The sequence below is a fragment of the Cylas formicarius genome, unplaced genomic scaffold, assembly GCF_029955315.1.
Source record: "Cylas formicarius isolate icCylForm1 unplaced genomic scaffold, icCylForm1.1 PGA_scaffold_8__14_contigs__length_24414737, whole genome shotgun sequence".
NCBI lineage: Eukaryota > Metazoa > Arthropoda > Insecta > Coleoptera > Brentidae > Cylas > Cylas formicarius.
The window spans coordinates 17,957,518-17,978,054 of record NW_026844361.1 but is presented as its reverse complement, the minus strand read 5'-3'; the positions used below and the strand labels follow the sequence as shown (position 1 = coordinate 17,978,054).

Sequence of the window (20,537 nt, the reverse complement as noted above, 5' to 3'; positions counted from 1 at the left end):
TTGACATTTAAAGAACAAATAAAATTGTTCACACAACTAACCTTTATTTAAAAAAAAAAACTCAAAAATTAACACATGACAATGACCAAAAATCAATTTTTCTTTTTGCTTTTCTTTGAGGCTTCTTTTGTTGTACTAGCATTTCCTTCTCCAACTCTCGCTGGTTGCCAATTCAACGGTTTCCTCCGATACATCGGCCAAGGAGGCAACGTCAACTGCAAATGTTTAATCAAAAAACAGTACTGTTAAGTGTCGACATCGCTTACCAGCGCCGCCAATAAGAATCCTGCCCCCAAAATATATACCGTCTGAGAAAACTGTTGGATAATGTAACCCCAAATTAAACCAACAGCACCGAATAGCGTAATTATAATCCTGGACAACTTTTCCGCTCTTGCTTGCCCTTCGTAGTCCTAAAAAAAAAATTGACATTTTTATTTGCTTTATAAATGATAGGTTATATATCAATTTGCTTACCAAATGTGTGGGGATATTTTTTATAAAATCCATTTTGAAACTATTCTGAAAACTAACAATTGATTACTTGTTTTATTATTCATTAATGTTGACGTGTTCTTTTTCAGCATAAACTCTTATCTATGGTCTTCTTGTTTCTCGCAGCACAGAAAAATCACAGAATACGTCTTCTTCAATAAATGAACGGTCACTTATATCGAAACCAATCGTCTATTAGCGTTCCAGGCTATAAAACACAGAATACATTTCTACGTATTCTATTAAGAAGGTAATATACAAATTGATATGTTTACAATTTAAAAACTATATTAAAAAACTAGAAAAGGTTAAAAAATCACAGCGATATTTAAATAAACTAACGGACATTCAATTAAATCTTTAAGGCTCGACGTTTGCTTTGGTGTCATTGACTGCGCTATCTGTTGTTTCCCTCACCATCGGTTTCCTGTCCACAAAGTATTCTTGTATTTCCTCCAGCGTTTTGCCTTTCGTCTCGGGTAGGAAAAACCACACGAAAACGGTACCCAACAGGGCAACCGCGCCATAGAAAAAGAACACACCGTGAGATCCAAAACTTTTCAACATGGTGGGGTACAATTTAACAGTGATAAAATTAAATACATAGTTGCAGGCGACACTGAGCCCCGCGGCGGTACCCCTCAAATTTCTGGGGAACACCTCGGCCGTTATTGCGAAAGGCAGTGGGTAAAACCCCATTGTGCTAACAAAAAAATACGCGTTGAGTAGTATCAAGGGCATAATTCCGAGAGCCTGCTGGAGTGAGCCAGCTATCCTTCCTTGTTCAACGAGAAGGATATAGCTTCCTAAAACCACCATACACACTGTCATCCCTGAACCAGAGATAAGAGACAAAGGTCTAACGCCAAATTTTTTGCTAAAATAGCTCAACATCAACATGGATACCAATCGTACGGTGGCGATGATTACTATTGCCACGTACGGATCTATGGTGACTTGAGCCGCTTTCACAATATCGATGGCGTAAAACATGATGACGAACACACCGGAAAATTGCTGGACAGCAAAGTAAACGAGCACGAGCGCGAAAGGTCTCAAAAACGACTTCCTCGCCAGCAGTTTTATCTTTTTGACGAACTGCTGGGTCGGAGTCTTGGTCTGTGCCCGGGTGACCTTGGTTCCGGCGACCTTGATCAACGACTCGATCTCCGTGTGCACGTCTTCCGTGTAACTTTTGCTGCTGTGCAGTTTGCAAACGCTGCGTTTCGCCTCCTCCACGCGGTTCTTCGAGATTAACCATGATGGAGATTCGGGCACCCAGAACGTCAAGAAGAGAAAACTGATTAAGGGGAATATGGCCGCTATCAATGCGATTAAACCCCAGTCATCCTGAAACATAAATATTTGCTCTTAATGGAATGGGCATTACGTCCAGAAGCGAAGTGAAAAGGCGGCGCGCACGCTTGACCTACGGACTTACATCGTTTAATTGCCAATTTATATTTGCACATTTTATATCTTGACAAACTCACATTGCACTAGCGTGTGCTGGTGATAATTTTTAAAATATTTTTTTTTCGGAAATACAACACCTTAAATTTTTTAAAAACCTTTAGGAAAAAATAAAAACAATTATAAGAATTTCGTTATTTTCTCGGTCCTATTCAATCCAATTGGAGTGTTTCGAATTTGTTATTTTCATTCATTCAAACTTAAAATGACAAAAAAGTTAAGGGGTTTCGTGGACGCATACACAATTCTTTCGTGTTCTGTGGTGTCCGTATATCTGAAATGACGTCGTCGTTTCTAGGCGACAAATAAACCCGTGGCGCGGGATCCTGTTGTATCGATATTCAAAAGATGACCGACTTCTATTCGAAATCGCTAAAAAACATTCCGAACAACTTCGACAAGGTTAGAAGCGAAGCGAAAGAGAGACGCAGGACCGTCCTTTATTTGATTTTGGCCTATCTCGAAGAACAGGGCCTTCGCAACACTGCCGAAAACTTAAGAGCCGAGGCGCTGCTGGACGCGGCGGCGTATCAAACATGCGAAAACGTAGACTTAGACTTAATCCTACGCGAGTACCAGAGCTACCACTACGTCAAGTACCAAAAGTACCCGAAAATATTGAGGAAAACGGGCGAACGTAGCGCGTGCGCAATCAAAACTAAGTCGACCGATGTTAAAAATAAAACGCCAGACAATCAAAACGGCGTCAAACCGCCTTGCGAAGCGGAACCAAGTTTCCATTTCGATATCTTGTCGTATGAGAACTCCCAAAACGACCAAAAGCCGCGAAATTGTACAGAAACCGACTACGGTGACCTAACCAAACAAATACTCGACGATATCGTACCGCACGACGCAGGTATCGGTTGGCAACACTGTGTGGGATTATCAACCGCAGTGGAAATTCTAAAAGAGAGCTGTATCTACCCTCAACAGTACCCGGAGTTGTTCGTAGATTTAGCACCTTGGAAAGGCGTGCTGCTGTACGGACCTCCGGGAACGGGGAAAACCCTTCTGGCTAAATCGCTCGCTTGCGAAGCGAAAACGACATTCTTCAATGTCACATGCAGCACGTTCGTCAGCAAATGGCGGGGCGAGTCCGAAAAACTACTGAAGACCTTGTTCGACACTGCCACATCGAACACCCCGTGCATAGTGTTCTTGGACGAAGTTGATTCCCTAGTGTGCAACAATGGAACAGTCCACGAAGCTTCCAGAAGGTTCAGGAGCGAACTTTTGGTACGGATTGACGGGATCGTGAGCGCGGAACCAAACGTTTTCGTATTGGCTAGTACGAATTCGCCATGGTTACTCGACAGCGCCGTCTTGCGGCGATTCGATAAGCGCGTACTTGTAGATTTGCCCGATAAGATGGCGCGAATTGAGATTTTCCGTTGGTATTTAAAAAATCGCGCGCACAATCTCACGGATTGCGATTTTGAGGCAATAGGCGAGGAGACTCGCCATTTTTCTGGGTCTGATATAAAAACGCTGGTCAAGGAAATCGTGATGGAGTCTGTGAGAAGCAGGATCGGTGACAAGCAACGAAAAAACGGAGCACCGGAAAAGATGACTTACCGAAGTGTGCAGATGGCTTTGGAGAAAGTCAAGCCGTGCGCGAACGACAAGCTTTGCGCACGGTACCGAAAGTGGGCGGAGCAATTCGGCGCGTTGTGACTGCGTACTTTTTATTTCTATCTTTCGTATTTTTTTAAACAAAAGTTTACACTCTTTTATATGGCCACTAAATTATAATTAAAGAGATTAAGTTCCGTTATTTTGCGTATAAAAAAATAACTCTTATTACTCTGATTACCAAGAGAAATTACTAACGATTCGCGAATACCGAATCGAAAGCCAAAATAGAGAGTATACTAATTAATTAAGAATAAAATTTTGGATTGCTCCATCTCTTGACAAAGTTGAAAATAAATCCGTTCGTGGTTATTGCACAGTGCCGACTTTTCAGTACTATAGTTTTTGTAATAGTCTGCTCAATTTTCGTGAAACGAAAGATGCCGATTCAATGCTTTTTTTTAAAACGAAAACCCTGTATATATTTTAAAAACTTGATTCCGATTTTTAAAAAATGTGTAATTATCTCAAATAGATTATTCTAAATTAACATATATTTCGACATTTTAAAAAATATACTTCTATTGTATAATAATTTTATTCCACTTCACTTGTTATTATTATTATTATTATTATTATTATTATTATTAATTTAATTGAACATTAAACATTTTTTCCAGGGTTACTGTATAAATTGTTTTTAAAAAATTAAGAGTAGGGTATGAAATTGCTGGTATGACTTTGATCAGATAGCAATATGGCACGAACTATGACAATCTGGAACACTCTCTTCAAAACTTAAACTTTAAAACTTCAAAAATCCGAGCAATTCTGTATTATACGTTCGAGACAATCATTGTCGGAAATGCTTAAAGAAGAATTTCTAAATGTTGCGAAAAATATTGTTAATATGCATATGAAAAATAACCATTGGTCTGTGACAAAATACGTACTCTGTGACTTAGGATAGAGAAAAAATGATCTGTGTGTTGTCGCTTACGTGTGTAAGGTAGCAACCCGACATGTTATTTTATTTAATCAAATATACATGATTTTCCGTCTCGACATATCAGGATTTCATTCGCACCTCTGCGTTTCACCGGGTCATGGGCCACACAAACCCCAAATGACAAATATCTGGTAGCTTCCGGAAATGAGTTTCAGCAAGTTTTTTAAGGTTACCATTTTTTATATTCTAGTCGTTATTTTTTGTAATAAAATAATAATAATAATTTTTTTCTTCCTATATATTCGTATTTTTTGTAATAAAATTAAATTAACAATAATAATGATACAGAAAACAGGTACACCGTAAATTACATCTAAACAATTATACATTTTTGAAAAGCGTGTAAAAAAGGCAATGAAATTAAAAATATACTATTTAAAAATGTGTAAGATTCATGGTTTTAATATGATTCAAAGTGTTTTTTTCCCTAAAATCATTTTTCCTTCCAGTTTACACCCATAAATCTTTTTAGCGTCCGTCGTAGGCATTCTTATTGCCATACCGGTACCTACCTTCAAAAACAACCCCAACAGATACACCGTGAATATGCCCACAGCATAAAACAGAGAAACCCACGTGGTAAACACACTTCTAAGGTCCGAAGTGGCGACCTCCGCCATGTAAATCGCAGCGGGACATCCGCACAACCCTGCCAAATGTCATTCGCGTCAGCTTTCGTTGAGAGTTTTGGCGCGTGCGCAAAATTTACCCGTCGACAATCCGGTCAGCACCCTCCCGAGCAACAGTACTGGATACAGATAATTTCCGGAGTAAAACGCGGCTCCCACAGTCGCCCAGCCCAAGAAGGCCGTGACGTTGACCACCGCTATCGCCCTTTTCCTGCCGTACTTGTCCGCTATCGGTCCTGCCAGTAAGCAACCGAAAGGGGTCGCTAGCGAAGCTATGCTAGCTGCAAAAGTTGGGGTTGTTTTGGTTAGAAAACTAGCACTGGCTTGAAAATTAATTCTAGTAAACTTTCAGTGTACGGTGTGTCCCATTTTTGATGGTATTAACGAAATAGTAGATAATATAGTAGCTCTACTACCATTCACTCTATTTCACTCACTAGTCTGTACATTTTGCCATTTGACGAGATCTAGGCATATTTTGAGCAAATACTGCTTAAAAAATGTCGCACCCAAACTTATTGACGATCTGACAGCGGCCATGTTGGTTTTTGAATGCCTCAAGGTCATTGGTTACAAGCGACATTTTAAATTTCGCGCATGCGCATATCGAATGCACCTTCTCAAAAATGTTTTTCATAGTTGCTTCCTACGTTCTTGTATTAGAGAGCTACTTTCTCATAAAATGAAACGTGGAACGAACAGAAATTATTCGATTTTTAGATACAGGATGTTTTTGGAATTTTGAGATACTCGGTGTACCTTGACTATGCGCAAACTTATGAAAACGTGAAAACTAATCTGGATAGGGTTTTATTTCGTAGAATCTAGTGGCATAGTCGGATTTCTTCTGGAACTCATACATTTTAACATATAACCTATAGTTATAGATATATAGTGTTTTTTAATGGACACAGCTTTCCAAAAATATATAAAATATTTCAAATACAATACAAGTTATCTTTAATTCTATTTATTTTTATAAGTAGGGTATGGAAAAATTGGTATATGCAAGAGTGCAGTTAAGCTGTGAAGAAATCAACAGGATGATTGGCAAAATGTCACCAAGTTGCAGCAGAAGGTTCGTAAATAATATTACAGTGGCCGTTTCTTTGAAAAATTATATAATGTATTACATGTCAAAATAAAGTTGTGTGTATGCATGTGTGCACTCCTAAAATATCCAATTTCTCGTAATGGTCATATTTTGGGTTAATATGAGCCACAGTAAAAGGAAGAGGAGGCAGAAATAAATATAATGTATTATAAACACCTTTTTCACTCGCACATTCCTTAAAAAAAAATAAAATTAATTCTAAATATGCATTTTTGAAAAGCTCAACTCAAAACAGGTATAAAAAATTATTAAATGAGACACATGGTGTTCCATTATAAACAACACAAATTTAGTTTGTATATCAACATTTGTTTCAGAACGAAACGGACACGCAAAAAATCCTATTTAAATGTTTTTTTAAAAAGGAAAACTCCTGAAAGCGTCCTATATTTACGAATCCAAGATAGCTATGATATTTCTGTTTGTGTCAACTTTTATTTCGTAGAAAAAACATCACTGTAGTTTATGTAGTAGTTTATGTAGATACCACTAAATTTCCATCGGCGAAATTAAATGTCACTTGTCAATGTCAAAATTGAATTTGTTAAGGTGTCATCTGGAATATCATTTGCATTATTAGTTTTAGCCTAACTGAAGGCTAAATTAGCCATTCATTACAAAAACTAGCGCTAGGAAGTTTCTACTAAGTCGTCTGGAAGTTTGACACCCTGTACGTTGACGTCAAATCATTTTAGTATATATATTTACACTTTCTGCTTTAAAATCACTCATAGAACAACCTGGCGAAGTTTCGCCACGCAATTACACAACACCCTGTATGAAGATCACGTGCTTACCGAACCAAGAGATCTGTTGACTGTCGAAATCTTTCAAGGCCGGAATGGTCACCGAGGAGAAGCCGATGCTCATGCCCGGCGCGACATTCGAGAAATTGGTCAGGAAAGCCAAGGTCACCTGCAAAAACTTTCCGTTCAAACCGCATTTCCTGCTAATTAGGGGATTGAGTTTCGACTCGACGAGACATTGACATTTCGGCGAAGCGCTATAAACACGGCGTGTTTTTTTTTTTGCCAAAAGCGCCTCGTATTTGCGAAAATAAGGAACCACACGTTGAGGACGCAGAAATTTGAATAAATTTCGGTTTTTCGTGCGGTACTTTTCCGGTCTATTGCGTCATGGGTGCGACCTTGAATTGGTCGGAGCTGAACGCAAGGATATTCAACCGAACACAAATAGTTGGTATCTCGTTGTTTATACACTTACACGGTGGCCAAAATTCTGAATATTGAGTTTTAGATCTAAAATTAGTCCGTAACATAGAAACATTTTCTCAAAAGCAGCGTTACCAGGATTACCCGTAACCATTACCGGAGTTTGAATCTTGAACGGAAAACTATAAGTATAACTTTTTTACCCGACCTCGTATAATTACTATTAACCTTAGTGTAAATTACACATTGATTTTGATATTTGACAGCTGTTCGCTTAGTTATATATTCTTGGGGGCCCTTTCCCCCTTTTGCTCTATCATTTTTTGTATTGCGCTCTATATCTTAATTAATTTAATTTTTATGAAATAAAATGTGATTTGGCAACACTGGATAATATTACATTTTTCTGCATAGCAACAGAGTCGACGCAAAAGCGTTAATACAGCGTTGTAACCTTATGCGCAGTTTGATTGTATTGGTCCTCTAGAACAAGCCTTACACCTGGTAGCAAAAATTGATTAAGAGGTAGCTTAGTTGACTCTAAAAACGTTTTACTGCCTCCTTTTCATATAAAAATTGACTTGATGAAGTAGTTTGTTAAACCGGACAGTGTGCGAGAAATTTCCAGCCATATCTGATGATAAGATGATAGATATCTTTGTTGGTCCTCAAATAAGAACATTATGCAAAGACAAGGATTTTCAAAACATAATTAAATAAGTAATTGATCTTTTTTTTGGGAACTCTAAGGACGAAAACTACGAAAGTATTGTTCGTCTAGGCTGGATGTTAAAACGGGATGTGCCTTCAAAAACACTGTCGAATGTCCGGACAACGCAGCTTTCTGGCGAAAAGACGAAGATTTCACGCAAAAAAGTCTAAGTCTAAGAAGAAATAAATAATTTTAGAAATATGGTTTTTTCCTTTAATATTTGCAAAAGCAAACCTTACGTGATACAAATATAAATGCATAGTTTAATTTTTTTAGTTTTGAAAATAAAAACATTTGTCAAAAAATTTAATTTTGTAGACCTGTGTTATAAAAGAAGATACGGTGCTACCGTATAATGCAGCACTTTCTAAAGCATCCTAAACCTATATCTAAAAATGAAAAGGGGTGGAAGAAAATTTCTTCTGCTTCTACCTTGTGTTTCACAAAAAAACTCATCTTTTTATTTTTAAAGTGCTTGTAAAAGTGTACACGCTATCTGCTTAGAATTCAGATACAAAAATTGCAGGCTATTATCTAAGCCACCAAATGTCAAATAAGCAAACTATATAAAGGAAAACGACAAATATATATTTTTTATTTAAATTTCCCATATTTTTAATCAAAATAATAATGATTTCAGAAATGTTTACAGTAAAATGTACCGGGTGGCCCGTTTATTATGGGATGACTTGAAAACTTGTAAAAAGTATCAAAAAATCTATAGGCAAAAGTTGTTTGCATTGTTATATATTAGTGGACAAGTAATAACTTTCTTACTTTACTTTCAATTGAGGCATTTTTGAACTCATTCTAAGTTTCTACTCATTTTATATATATAGTCTTATCATTTTATCGTTTTTGTTTATCATCTTATCGTTTTTGTGACGTTTGCAACTTTAAATATCGAAAATCTATTGATTTCTCATACTGAAAGCATTTATAGAACAGAATTTACTTTAGCGGTTCGGGTTGATATTTAAAAGAATAAGATAGGCATAGGAAACTTGAACAAAATGGGTCCACTTCCTTTCCCAGAATTCGAAAATGAAAAAATATAGAGAGTATGCTATTTTAAAAAACAATAAATTGTTTTTCAGGAAAAAAAGTGGTACGCCAGAAAAAAATGCTTGAGTCCATCTAAGGACTGCCTCGAAAAGATTTCTTCAAGGGTCCAAATTGCTTAAAAATCTATTAGGATTCTTTTTTTGATAACAGTATATATAATCCTGAACAGAATCTACTTTGTTATATGATATTCAGCTGGTGCCATTTAAACTCAGCAAGATGTTGCCACTTTTATGTAGAAGCGGCAAGTATGCAAGCTGCATACTTAATTAAAAAAAAAAAACAACAATAAATTATAATATAAAAACAAATATTGAATCGATTTTGTTGAAGTTTGACATCATTATTTAGTGTATCCTTTTTATTTAGCCCCAATAGACTAAAATTATTAAATCCAGTGGCGTCCGTCCATAACATAAAGTACATTACAACAATTTTTTTCTCTTTGCTCTCTTAATATGATAACTAATATTACTAAATTTCAAATTAAGAACCTGTATCTTAAAAACTCTGCATTACTTTACTTTACTGCATTGCTTTACTTTTTTTTTACTTCTTTTACTTTTAGGATCATTCGGTCAAAAAATTGAGGTTAGTCTCGAGTGCTGTACATCTCGATGTTCAGTTGTTTAGTTTGTAAGTAAGTTTAGTTCATTTTTAAATTTGTTTACTACTAACGGTTCTGTACAAACCCTATGTATGGTGTCAAATTATAACCAGACACCCTGTACATCACGCACGCACACCCATTTTCCAACCCAATAAGTAAATTTTAAAATAATAAAAATACATAAGAAAAAAATCAACCCTTTCTTTAAAAGAAAACGTTTTATATGTGACGTGCCTTTACAGAGAAACATAACTCGAAAACATCCTATTAACCCAATTAGATAATTAAGAAAATAATATTTCTAAAACTGCCATAGAATCCAACAGCTTAAGCTCAATTAATTATTTGCATCTGTTTAATTTGATACAGGATATCCAAATAGTCAAGACTCTCGGCTATATTTCACATAAAAATAGTTCGTTTTATCCGGTAAATCGTCCTTGTTGGAGATTGGGCATTTGTTTACTGTCTTCTGACGTCAGTGGGTGAAGATTGGTCATATGGTTTCGGTTTTCGCGTCCTTTTGTATAGTCGTCCGTATTTGTCTGCTGTTTAGTTAAAAGTTGTCATTCTTAATAGACTCCATAAACATAACCTGCCCGAACTAATTAGAGTGCGAGCTCTTGGATTCCTTTGTCCGACATCTGCGACCCACATACCTGCAAAGAAACGGTCTTCGCCGACCGCCGCTTTCCTACCGTCTCGTCCATATTCCGTTTGCGTGTTACGTAACGCGCAAGAAAATATAAAATGGACGCGCACCTTAAACGACGAGCATCGCGAAAAACGAGATTCACCGCTGTCCCGTCATTTTTCTTAAGCGATTAGCGACCTGGAAAACCCTACGAATTCCGCCAGGCAACGCGGACAGTTTTGGACAGGTTTAAGCCGGAGCCTGTTTCGACTGACTGATTGATCGACACTTAATTCAGCGTTGCGAATCTCTCGAGCGTTTCGTCGCAGGAATTTGGTTGTGCGATCGAGTGGATCAGAATTTTTTTTTTCACGAGTGTCGAAATATACTCGAGATTAGGATCGGAGGCTAGAGGTCAAACCCGATATTATGTATACGGGGGTGTTTCGGATATCTGAATCTATAGAGGAATTTTAATGCATCCAGATAAAGAACGTTTTTTAAAATCAAAATGATTCAACCCAAATTGCCAGAATTCTTCATGGAACTGATATGGGAGCGAAGAGTATAAATGTTTTTTCTAAATTATTGTAATTTTGTAATTTGAAAGGCGAGGCCTTTCATGTTTTGCGACTTTTCACTAGAGGTTTGTACTAGTTATCTCATTTTGCAAAAACGTAAGCAGAAACGCAGAATTGTTCAACAATACAATCCAAATTCGATTCGGAAAAAAGTGGGATCGTATCGAGATCGTACCTAAAATGAATTCATGTAAATTCGGCTTTGACGTCTGGCTTTAAAATGATCGCCGCCATTAAGCGACCCAATATAACCTCAAAATCCATTTTGTTTGTGTTTTTAATATTTTAATTTCTCGATTAATTAATTGGTTTAATTTAAAAATTAATATCAACAAACTGGGTGATAGCAACTCTGCTAAAACTAAACTACTAAAATCATTAGGAATTTTTGTCTGGAAATCAAGACAGAGAACAAAACGCGGTTATGACAGATATGCTGTCAAAATGTAGAAATTTCAGAACGGTACCCAAACCTCGTGTAAAACGCCTCGGAATTTAAATCTAAAACCAGTTTTGAAAAATTGGGCAGGTGTAAAAGAACTGATAAACCTGAAAATCACCATAAGTCTTTTATTGGGAGATTAGGGTGCTCACGATGTTTGATTATTTACCTGCATATTCCTAGTGAAATTTTATTTGGTTATAAAACAATATACAAATAACACTTAATCTTGAAAATTTTAAAAACATCACTAAAAAAATAATTTGCAGAACAAAAATTTCACCTAAAATTTAAAGGCGGACATTAAAAAAATGGCAAGCAAACTTAATATTTTTTAAATCGAGAAGAAAAATTCTTTTCAAATAAATTAATTAATAATTACCAATAGATAATAGATAGAGAGCCTTACGTATTTTGAATTAAAAGTTTTTTTTAACATTTCAATATTTAACTGTAGACGTACATTTAAGCTTAATAATTTAAGTAATCAAATATTACTATTTATATAATCAAATTAATATATTTTATTTTTTTAATAAACCAGTAAGCAGTTTATTTATAAACCAAACCAACCAAATATTATTCCATATTTTACCCAACAAAGATCATATTGCTGATTAGCCATTACCAATTACAATTAGTTAGGTGGATTTTGCTGTTTAACTTTAACAGAAGGCTTACTATTGGCTGTTAGGCACAGCCTGTTAGAAATGAAGTATCATTTGGGTGGATATTGATACCATGTTGCTTTCTTAAGCAATCTTAAAATTACATTATACAATTCAATTGGTTGGCGGTTTTCTTTTATTTTACCGTTTATCCTACCGACTGCGCCATATTAGATTAGCATATTTTTTTCTATTCCATTTGGATCTTGCGGACTTACAACAGAAGGAAAGAGCTGTAATAGAAAGCAGCAAGAATAAAACACTCAAAAATGATCGCCGTTTTTCCGTAAATTTCTGTAATTTGGTAATTTGAAAGGCAAGGTCTTTCTTGTCTTGCGACTATTCACTAGGGATTCGTATTGTGTTTTGTAATGCATAGTGGTTATCTTATTTTGCAAAAACCTAAGCAGAAAGATGTCGACAGAATATGGGTACCCAAAACTGGTTCAGAATTGTTCAAAAATACAATCCATATCCGATTGGAAAAAAAGTAGTCGGTAAATTCGATGGTTGCTGCCAATATAACCTCAAAATCAATTTTGTTTGTGTTTATAATATTTTATTTATTTATTAATGTAATTTATTAATTAATATCAACAAACTGAGTGACAACAAAATATTATTGTTCCTAAAATCAGTAGGAATGTTTGGCTAGAACGGGAGGTTATACAACTCACAAATAAAGACATAGAACAAAACGCATTTATCCAAACCTTTTGTAAAACGCCTCGAAATTTAAATCCAAAACCAGTTTTGGAATATTCCGCAGTTATAATTTCGTACTGTGGTATAAACTTACTTGTTTTTAAACTAAAGGTTAATTACTGCGATAGAGATACAGATAGAGAACGTTTTTTTAAATCAAATTGATTCAACCCAAAGTGGCCAGAATTCATATGCAACTCATATGGGAGCGAAGAGTAATAAGTTTTTATTAACTTTTTGGCACGAGAGAAGCTAGTCACTGAAGAAGCATATACTACATATACATTTTCTACGTCCATAAGGTTTTGGGTACATTTTTGCATAAATACATCAGCTCATCAGAACTCACAAATCTGAAAATCATCATATAAGTCTTTTATTGGGAGAATGGGGTGCCCCTAGTGAAATTATTTACATATTATTTAATCTTGGAAGGTTTAAATACATCTTCGGAAAAAATATTTTACAGAAAACATTAGTATATGTGTTTCCAGGAGAATTGGTTCACAAAGACTTAGACACAAGTTTTAGCGTTTTTTATTTATTACCTTCTGGTAATTTTAGAATATTTAAGAAATTGCAGATAAAAACAAACTTGTCTTTAATTATTTTCGAAAACCGTAATGTAACAATGAACAATGAACAAATGAACAATAATAATAATAAACAAAAATTTCACCTGAAATTTAAAGGTGAGTATTCAAAAAATGGCTAGATAATATAAGCAAACTTAATATTTATGTATAAACAATGCAAGTGATGTCATTTTGATAGATTTGCAGAATTTTCTTTCAATACAATAATTACCAAGAGATAATAGATAAAGAGCCCTACATATTAAGTATTAAACTAAACCATTTAAACTTAACAATTTCAGCAATCAAATATTAATATTTATATAATCAAATTTTTTTAATAACACGGTAAGTCATCGTTTATTTATAAACCAAACGATATGGCAAAACAAAAAAACTTTCTATATTATTGCATATTTTACCCAACAAAGGTCATATTGTCTACATTGCTCATTATCCATTACCAATTACAATTAGTTAGATGGATTTTGCTGTTTAACTTTAGCAGAAGGCTTACCAAAATATTCGCTGTTAGGACAGCCGGTCAGAAATCAAATATCATTTGGGTTGGCAGTTTTCTTTTATTTTACAATTTATCCTACCGACTGCGCCATATTAGATTAGCTTATTTTACTCTATTCTATTCGGATGTTGCGGACGTTGCAACAGACGGAAAAAGCTGCAATAGAAAGCAGCAAGAGTACGTTCTTGCAATTCTGTAATTTGAAAGGCAATGCCTCTCTTGCCTTGCGACAACTCTGAAAATATTATTGTTGCTAAAATCAGTACGAATGTTTGGCTAGAACGGAACCCAAACCTCTTGTAAAACGCCTCGGAATTTAAATCCAAACCCGGTTTTGAAGAATTCGGCAGTGATAATTTCGTACTGTGGTATAAACTTAGTTATCTATAAATGAAGAGTTAATTACTGCGGTATCATTGCCAATGTCGCGCATTATCATGACACTGGACGCACATCGTACGGATAAAAACAAAAATGTCGCCAAAATTGCACCATCTGTTTTTGCGACCAAATAACAATGGATCAATCAATCATCGCGCAACTGGGTACCAGATACGGAGGCAGTGCAAGGATAAATAATTGTTTGACTTATCGTGTAGATATACTGCTAATTCCCGATTAACGCTCAATAAAGTGAGTCGAATGACGATTTGAGGGGAAATTTTGTAAACAAGATACCCGACGATTCTAAGTAGGTATCTAATTTTTATCTTATCGGAAAGGTATCAAGGTGGGTCACACTCGCTGTGATACCTTGGACGTTTACATACCGCGCTTGACCTACATTGAACGGAATTTTTTTAGGAGTTTTAATTTACAATTTAATGCGTCTTAATTTGTTAAAATGCAACGCTCGCCTAATTGGCAATTATAGACGCAATTAAAGAAAAACTTACACGCAAAATTTGACTGGGACACGCATACACACACCACCAAACTTGAATATTTTAAAGAAATTAGGTTGTATTTTAACTTAAACTGTTTTGCGTTTAGATTAGTTTATTAAAAAGTTTGTATAAATGAAAGGTAAAAGATCCTTCAAACTTTTTGTCGTGCCATCTATTCAATGAGTAATTTGTTTGAATAAATATGGGGGATATTTGTGAACGATAATTTTCTGACAGACACATCAAATGGAGATTTCAGTTCTTTTCCATCGAATGCCAGTTTAATTTAAAAAAAAATAGGACCAGACTTATCTGTTACTATAAGAGTATATTTTAACAGAAATAGCATTGATGTGGCCAAAAGAAGACCACTGAAAATGTGTTCGAACGTATCTACTATTTACAAAACTTCTGGAATCCTTCTGCATTTATTGTTGTTGAGTCGAACTTGCTAACGTTTTAGTCTAAGAGCCAGTGGGCGGCTACTTGCATGTATTTGACTAAGCCCAAAGCGGTGGACCCAGGTACTGCGCAGGTGAGATAGGTATTGGCACACCATTACCATGCGGTTAACATTATGGCAGACAGTTTTGGAAATGCTCAAAAAAATAAAATTTTGAAAGTATTTGACCATATCTGCCATTGACATATATTATTCGTTATAGTTAAGCTCATATTAATAACGGCAAACGTTTTTATTGAGTACACTCCTCACTAGATAACAAAATCTTTACTATTACCCGGTCAGATGTATTACGATCGCTGTTTTCCATAAATTTAATTCCCTTTTTTTTTTTCACTATATGTATAGAAATTAATACTTTCTTTGTACTTTATATACTAAACCTTATAAGATTGTTGATAAATGAAGTAGATATATTACGAAATAATCTGAAATCTTGGGGTATAATGTAAGTAACAAAAAAACAATTCAATTCTGCATTTCAATTTTTTTAAATTTATTTATGACAAAATTTGAAAGGTGTCGTAGTCATGTTTGTCGTAGGTTAACTCTTCTTCATAATCCATTGAATCGGACTCTGTAAAAATAAACCGTAAATTGTAAAATATAAATAATTAGTAAATTGATCCGAATATATTTGATAAATTAATTTTTATCAACTTACCAGGGACATTAGTAATTAAGTCGCTAAGAAAAGATGGAAGTTGATATCTCCATCGAACCATTTAAAGACAAATGTGTTGTCCTGCTCAAGCCAACCATAGTCCAATGGGTCCAAGGTTGAAGGTTGCTTTTTGTAAGCGTTTTTCCAAATAGTTGAAATGTAAGTGGCTCTCAGAAGTTGTTGGTAGAGTTCATTCTTACATGGTAGTATTGAGGTTGCGTTAAAATTGTGTATTTTTTTTCCAAAAATTTTCGTTCACATCCGAAGCTTTGTAACTACTCACGATCTTTTTCTACGACTTCATCTGTCTCATAAACGTTCACGTCTTTTACAAGATTATCAAGTACTATTGTATCATCAGTTATTTAGCTATCAACTAATGTTGAAGGTTGCTCAATTGCCGACGACGACGTAGTGGGTTGTAATACAGCATCTTTGTTGAGACTACTACTGCGATAGAGAGAATCAAAAATTTCTTCCGGTAGAATTATTGCATTGTATTTTAATTTATAATGTTTTCTTAACCTCACAATTTGTCAACAGTCTCTGCCGTGGTACAAAAACCATACTTCAGTAGTTCTTTTTCACTCGACATAATGTCAGAGATATTTAACGAATAATAGTTTAATTAAAGAAAAATAACATAAAGCAACACTTTGTATTTTATTAAATTCACTAAACACGAGGCATTTGTATAGCGATTCACAAACATAGTGAAAACATCTGACAAAAACCGTTAGGTTGGGATTATAACAGAGCCATCTCAGTTATAAACCCTAAATTATTTAAGTGGTAGTAGCTATAAAATAAAATACTATAAGCTGGAATGCAGTGTATGTCCGGGTAGTAGTAAGGATTTTGTTATCTACTGAGGAGTGTACTCAATAAAAACGTCTGCCGTTATTAACATAAGTTTTTAAGACTATAACGAATAATATATCTCAATGGCAGATCTGGTCGAATACTTTGAAAATTTTAATTTTTTGAGCATTCTCAAAACTGTCTGTCATAATGTTAACCGCATGCTAATGGTCTGCAATTATTATCTTTCGATAATAATAACAATATATTTTAAGATTTAAAACGGCAGCCGTGGTCAAATATACTTAAAATTCGCAGTACCTGGGTTCACCGCTTTGGGCTTAGTGGGTCCCCGCATCATGTATAGTAGAGATAGGGGCCTCAATGTACAAAAACCTACGTCTGGTCAAATACATGCGGTAGCCGCCCACTGCTCTTCTCTCTAATAATGTCCACATTAAAGCGTTCCATCACAAAATACACTTCACCATACCCTTCCAATAGCAATGAGTCTGAAAGCAATTCCACACTTGGCACCGTTGTCCTTCCTTACATTCAAAACATCACTGATCACATATCAAAAGTTCTTAAGAAACATAAAGTCAAAACCAGATTTAGCGCTTGTCCAAAAAATCACTCAACGTCTTCGATCCGTCAAAGAAAAAATTCCATTTGAGATGGCAGAAGTGCATATGCGGCAAATAATACATTGGAAAGACTGGACGAAAAATATCAACTAGGCTCAAAGAACATGAAAACGCCGTTCGATTTTATTCGAAAAAACTAAAATTAATTCTTCTAGCAACGAAAAATCCAATCTTGACGATGTTTATGCCCCTCATTTAGCTCCGCCCCCCTCAAACAATATAAAAGCAGGTACACTGTAAAATGCGAGCCATGTTCAGTCAAGTTCTGAAGAAGCCAATAGGTTGATTTGCGAAACGTTAGCAAGTTCGACTCAACACCAAATCCAAAAGTTTTTTTAAATAGTATTACAGTAGCCCGTAAGTTTCTTTAAATAATGAACGTCTCTACAATGTTTTTTACTTTTATTTAACAAACTTATGCCCGTTGGAATAAGCATCTATCAACGCCGCTATACCGGGTGGCACAAGAAGGGGGCTTGATAATTATTTTTAATTAATATAGGCTGAATGTCAAATTTTTTGACAATATGTAGTGAATTGTTGCACTTCCGGTTTCAGCGGAAATGACAATAACTTAACACAATAATAAATAGTTTTTATATTTTTGGGAAATTCATGGGAAAATTTGTAAATGAAACATTTGTTTACTTGTCTAATGGCAAATATGCAATTATGCAATGAACTATTAATTTTTTAGGATAACCTAGTTTTGTCAAATAGCACCCTAGCGGGAACAATTTTTTTTAATTCAGTTCTTTTTTTGTAACATTTTGACATCAACATTTTGAAAATCAGTTAAAAAACAATATATTTTTGTAAAAACAAAATATTACTTATGTAGCTTTGCTTCTATTCATTGTTAATTGTCTAGTCGGTAAGATTAAAAATGCAGAAAAAAGTTTAGACAAGCTCATGCAGTAATAAGTAATATTTTGTTTTTATAAAAATGTATTTATTTATCTGGATTTCTCCTTCTTGTGAGGTTATTTTTTAAAGGATTTTGAAAATTTTGGTGTCAAAATGTTGCAAAGAAAGTACCGGATTTAAAAAGATTTTGTTCCCACTAAGGTGCTATTTGAAAAAACCGGGTTATCCTAAAAATAGTGCATTACGTTAAATGCACCATGCCATTAGACAAGTAAAGAAAAATTTCATTTACAATTTTTCCCATGATTAGGTGACTGGGTAAATAGTATTTGGATACAGCTTTCTAGACACAATTTTCAAAAATTAAATAAAATTTTAAAAAACAATAAAAACGAAAAAAAACCTCCTATCCTAGGGTATAGGTGTGCAATTTAAAATTCGAAAGTTACTGTCGTCTCCGACCAAACCGGAAGTGTGTTTCCACTTTCTTGTGTCACCCGGTATGCAAAATGATTTTGATTTTTTCCATAAAAATAGAGTGAAGTGATAAAAAAATAAATAAGAACTAAAAGTTCAGATTTCCACGAAAAAATTAATAAATAAACCGTGTTGTCGAAACAATTGTCTGAAAATCTGAATTTTTAGTTCTCATTTATTTTGCTAAATGGATTTTCATCAAGTAAAAGCCACCTCAGTTCAATTAGTGAAGTGAACTTAAAACGGCGTATATATATCAATATAGCTGAAGATACCGGAAAAAATTAACTTATTAATTTATTTAATTTACTATAAAGACAAGACATTTACTCCTATTTATTTGCCTTTTTTCAAGGCTCGGTAATAAAATTTCGTAGTTTTTAAGTCATAAAAGTATTCTTATAGAGCAAATATTATAGGTTAAAACATTCAGAGTATTTTAAGTTTTCGGTCAACATTATTTCTTGATTTAACCATATTGCATACATTTAATACTCCGTAATTTGCATACAACACACCAGCGAAGCGGTAGTAAATTTTGATTGCCGCCCGTAAAACCGCTAAAAATGCGAACACGCGATTTCAAGGCGAACAGCACAAAAAATCAATTACTAATTAATAGGAATTGGCACCTAAATGATGATGGTATGGGTTGGTTTTGGGTTCGTCGTAATATGTAAGGTACTAAATAAAATGAGTTCACAACACACCTACGAACGGTGCATGCTAATAACGCAAATGACTTAACAAATATTGCATTTTATTCATAGGGTAAGTCCTGGAGAATTAGTCCACCCTTCCTTTAAACAGTATAAAATTAAGACCCATGCAAGGAGATAATTGAATTCAAAACATTTATTTAACTTAAAGCTGGTTTAAAAAATATTTCTTTAGAAAATGACACCTGGATCAACCCGTCAGTATATCCAATCCGGCTATCGGCCTTCATCTGTCGTCTATCCATACATAAAACCAATTTGAAATATCATGCATCATCTGTCGATTACTTCGTTTTTCATTTTTTATTAATTTTTTGTTTACTCCTTTGAATCTCGTCACTCTTCGCCATTTTCTCTATTTTTTTTTCTTGTTCCGTGCTTTATATCGCTCTCCTTTTTTATTTTTGTTTCTGTACAAGCCGATAACTATAATCCCCGTATAAGAAGCAAGAAATACACTCAAAAGTAAGAATAAAGTAACCTTAGTCTAACAAACAGTAAAATGGTAAGTAGGTACAGGAATTCTAAATTTAAGGTAAACACAAATATGATAGGATAGGATAAAGACACCTCGAAAAGGCAACTTCGGCATTATGTAGTCTAATGCCAAACATTAGGCGCGGCCCAGAGTTTCAAAAAGGAAACTCTACTCGAGTGTGATACACAATTCTTCTATGGTTCAACGGATTGGTATACTGTGACAAATATCAAGAAATTGATGGGTAAACTTAGTAGCCTCCAACGAAAAAGAGACGAGAGAAGTCTTACACCAGACCAGACCTAAAGACCGGAGAGTCAACACAGTGAGGTAGTTTATTAGATAATGATGGGGTAGGGGAAACACAAATAACGCTAAGAGAACATTCCAAATAAAACCTAACCCATTAACCCCTGCTAACACGGTAAAATACATTCTGGAGACCCAAGAAAAAATGCAGATTACACATACCATGAAGGAGATATAGAAACCAAAAGTGCATGGCGGGGCTCAACCAAGAAAAGACCTGATCCAAGTCCAAAGATCAAACCT

General features: G+C 34.9%; 3 protein-coding genes across 3 annotated transcripts; 1 reads left to right on the top strand and 2 right to left on the bottom strand.

Annotated features, from left to right (window-relative positions):
- Nucleotides 1-11: 11 nt before the first annotated feature.
- On the bottom strand, nucleotides 12-646 carry LOC132705936 (signal peptidase complex subunit 1). The gene is made up of 3 exons (XM_060676914.1): nucleotides 478-646; nucleotides 267-413; nucleotides 12-215 (listed from the first exon to the last, which is right to left on the bottom strand). Exons 1-3 carry the CDS (start codon nucleotides 508-510, stop codon nucleotides 93-95), a joined length of 303 nt encoding a protein of 100 aa, XP_060532897.1. The 5' UTR covers nucleotides 511-646; the 3' UTR covers nucleotides 12-92.
- Nucleotides 647-842: 196 nt separating this feature from the next.
- Nucleotides 843-10,787, bottom strand: LOC132705932 (facilitated trehalose transporter Tret1-like). The gene is made up of 5 exons (XM_060676909.1): nucleotides 10,514-10,787; nucleotides 7,093-7,210; nucleotides 5,262-5,462; nucleotides 5,065-5,201; nucleotides 843-1,845 (listed from the first exon to the last, which is right to left on the bottom strand). The coding sequence occupies exons 1-5, from the start codon at nucleotides 10,562-10,564 to the stop codon at nucleotides 856-858; spliced, it is 1,497 nt and encodes a 498-aa protein (XP_060532892.1). The 5' UTR covers nucleotides 10,565-10,787; the 3' UTR covers nucleotides 843-855.
- On the top strand, nucleotides 2,266-3,913 carry LOC132705934 (katanin p60 ATPase-containing subunit A-like 2). The gene has a single exon (XM_060676910.1). It carries the CDS (start codon nucleotides 2,317-2,319, stop codon nucleotides 3,643-3,645), a length of 1,329 nt encoding a protein of 442 aa, XP_060532893.1. The 5' UTR covers nucleotides 2,266-2,316; the 3' UTR covers nucleotides 3,646-3,913.
- Nucleotides 10,788-20,537: the final 9,750 nt, after the last annotated feature.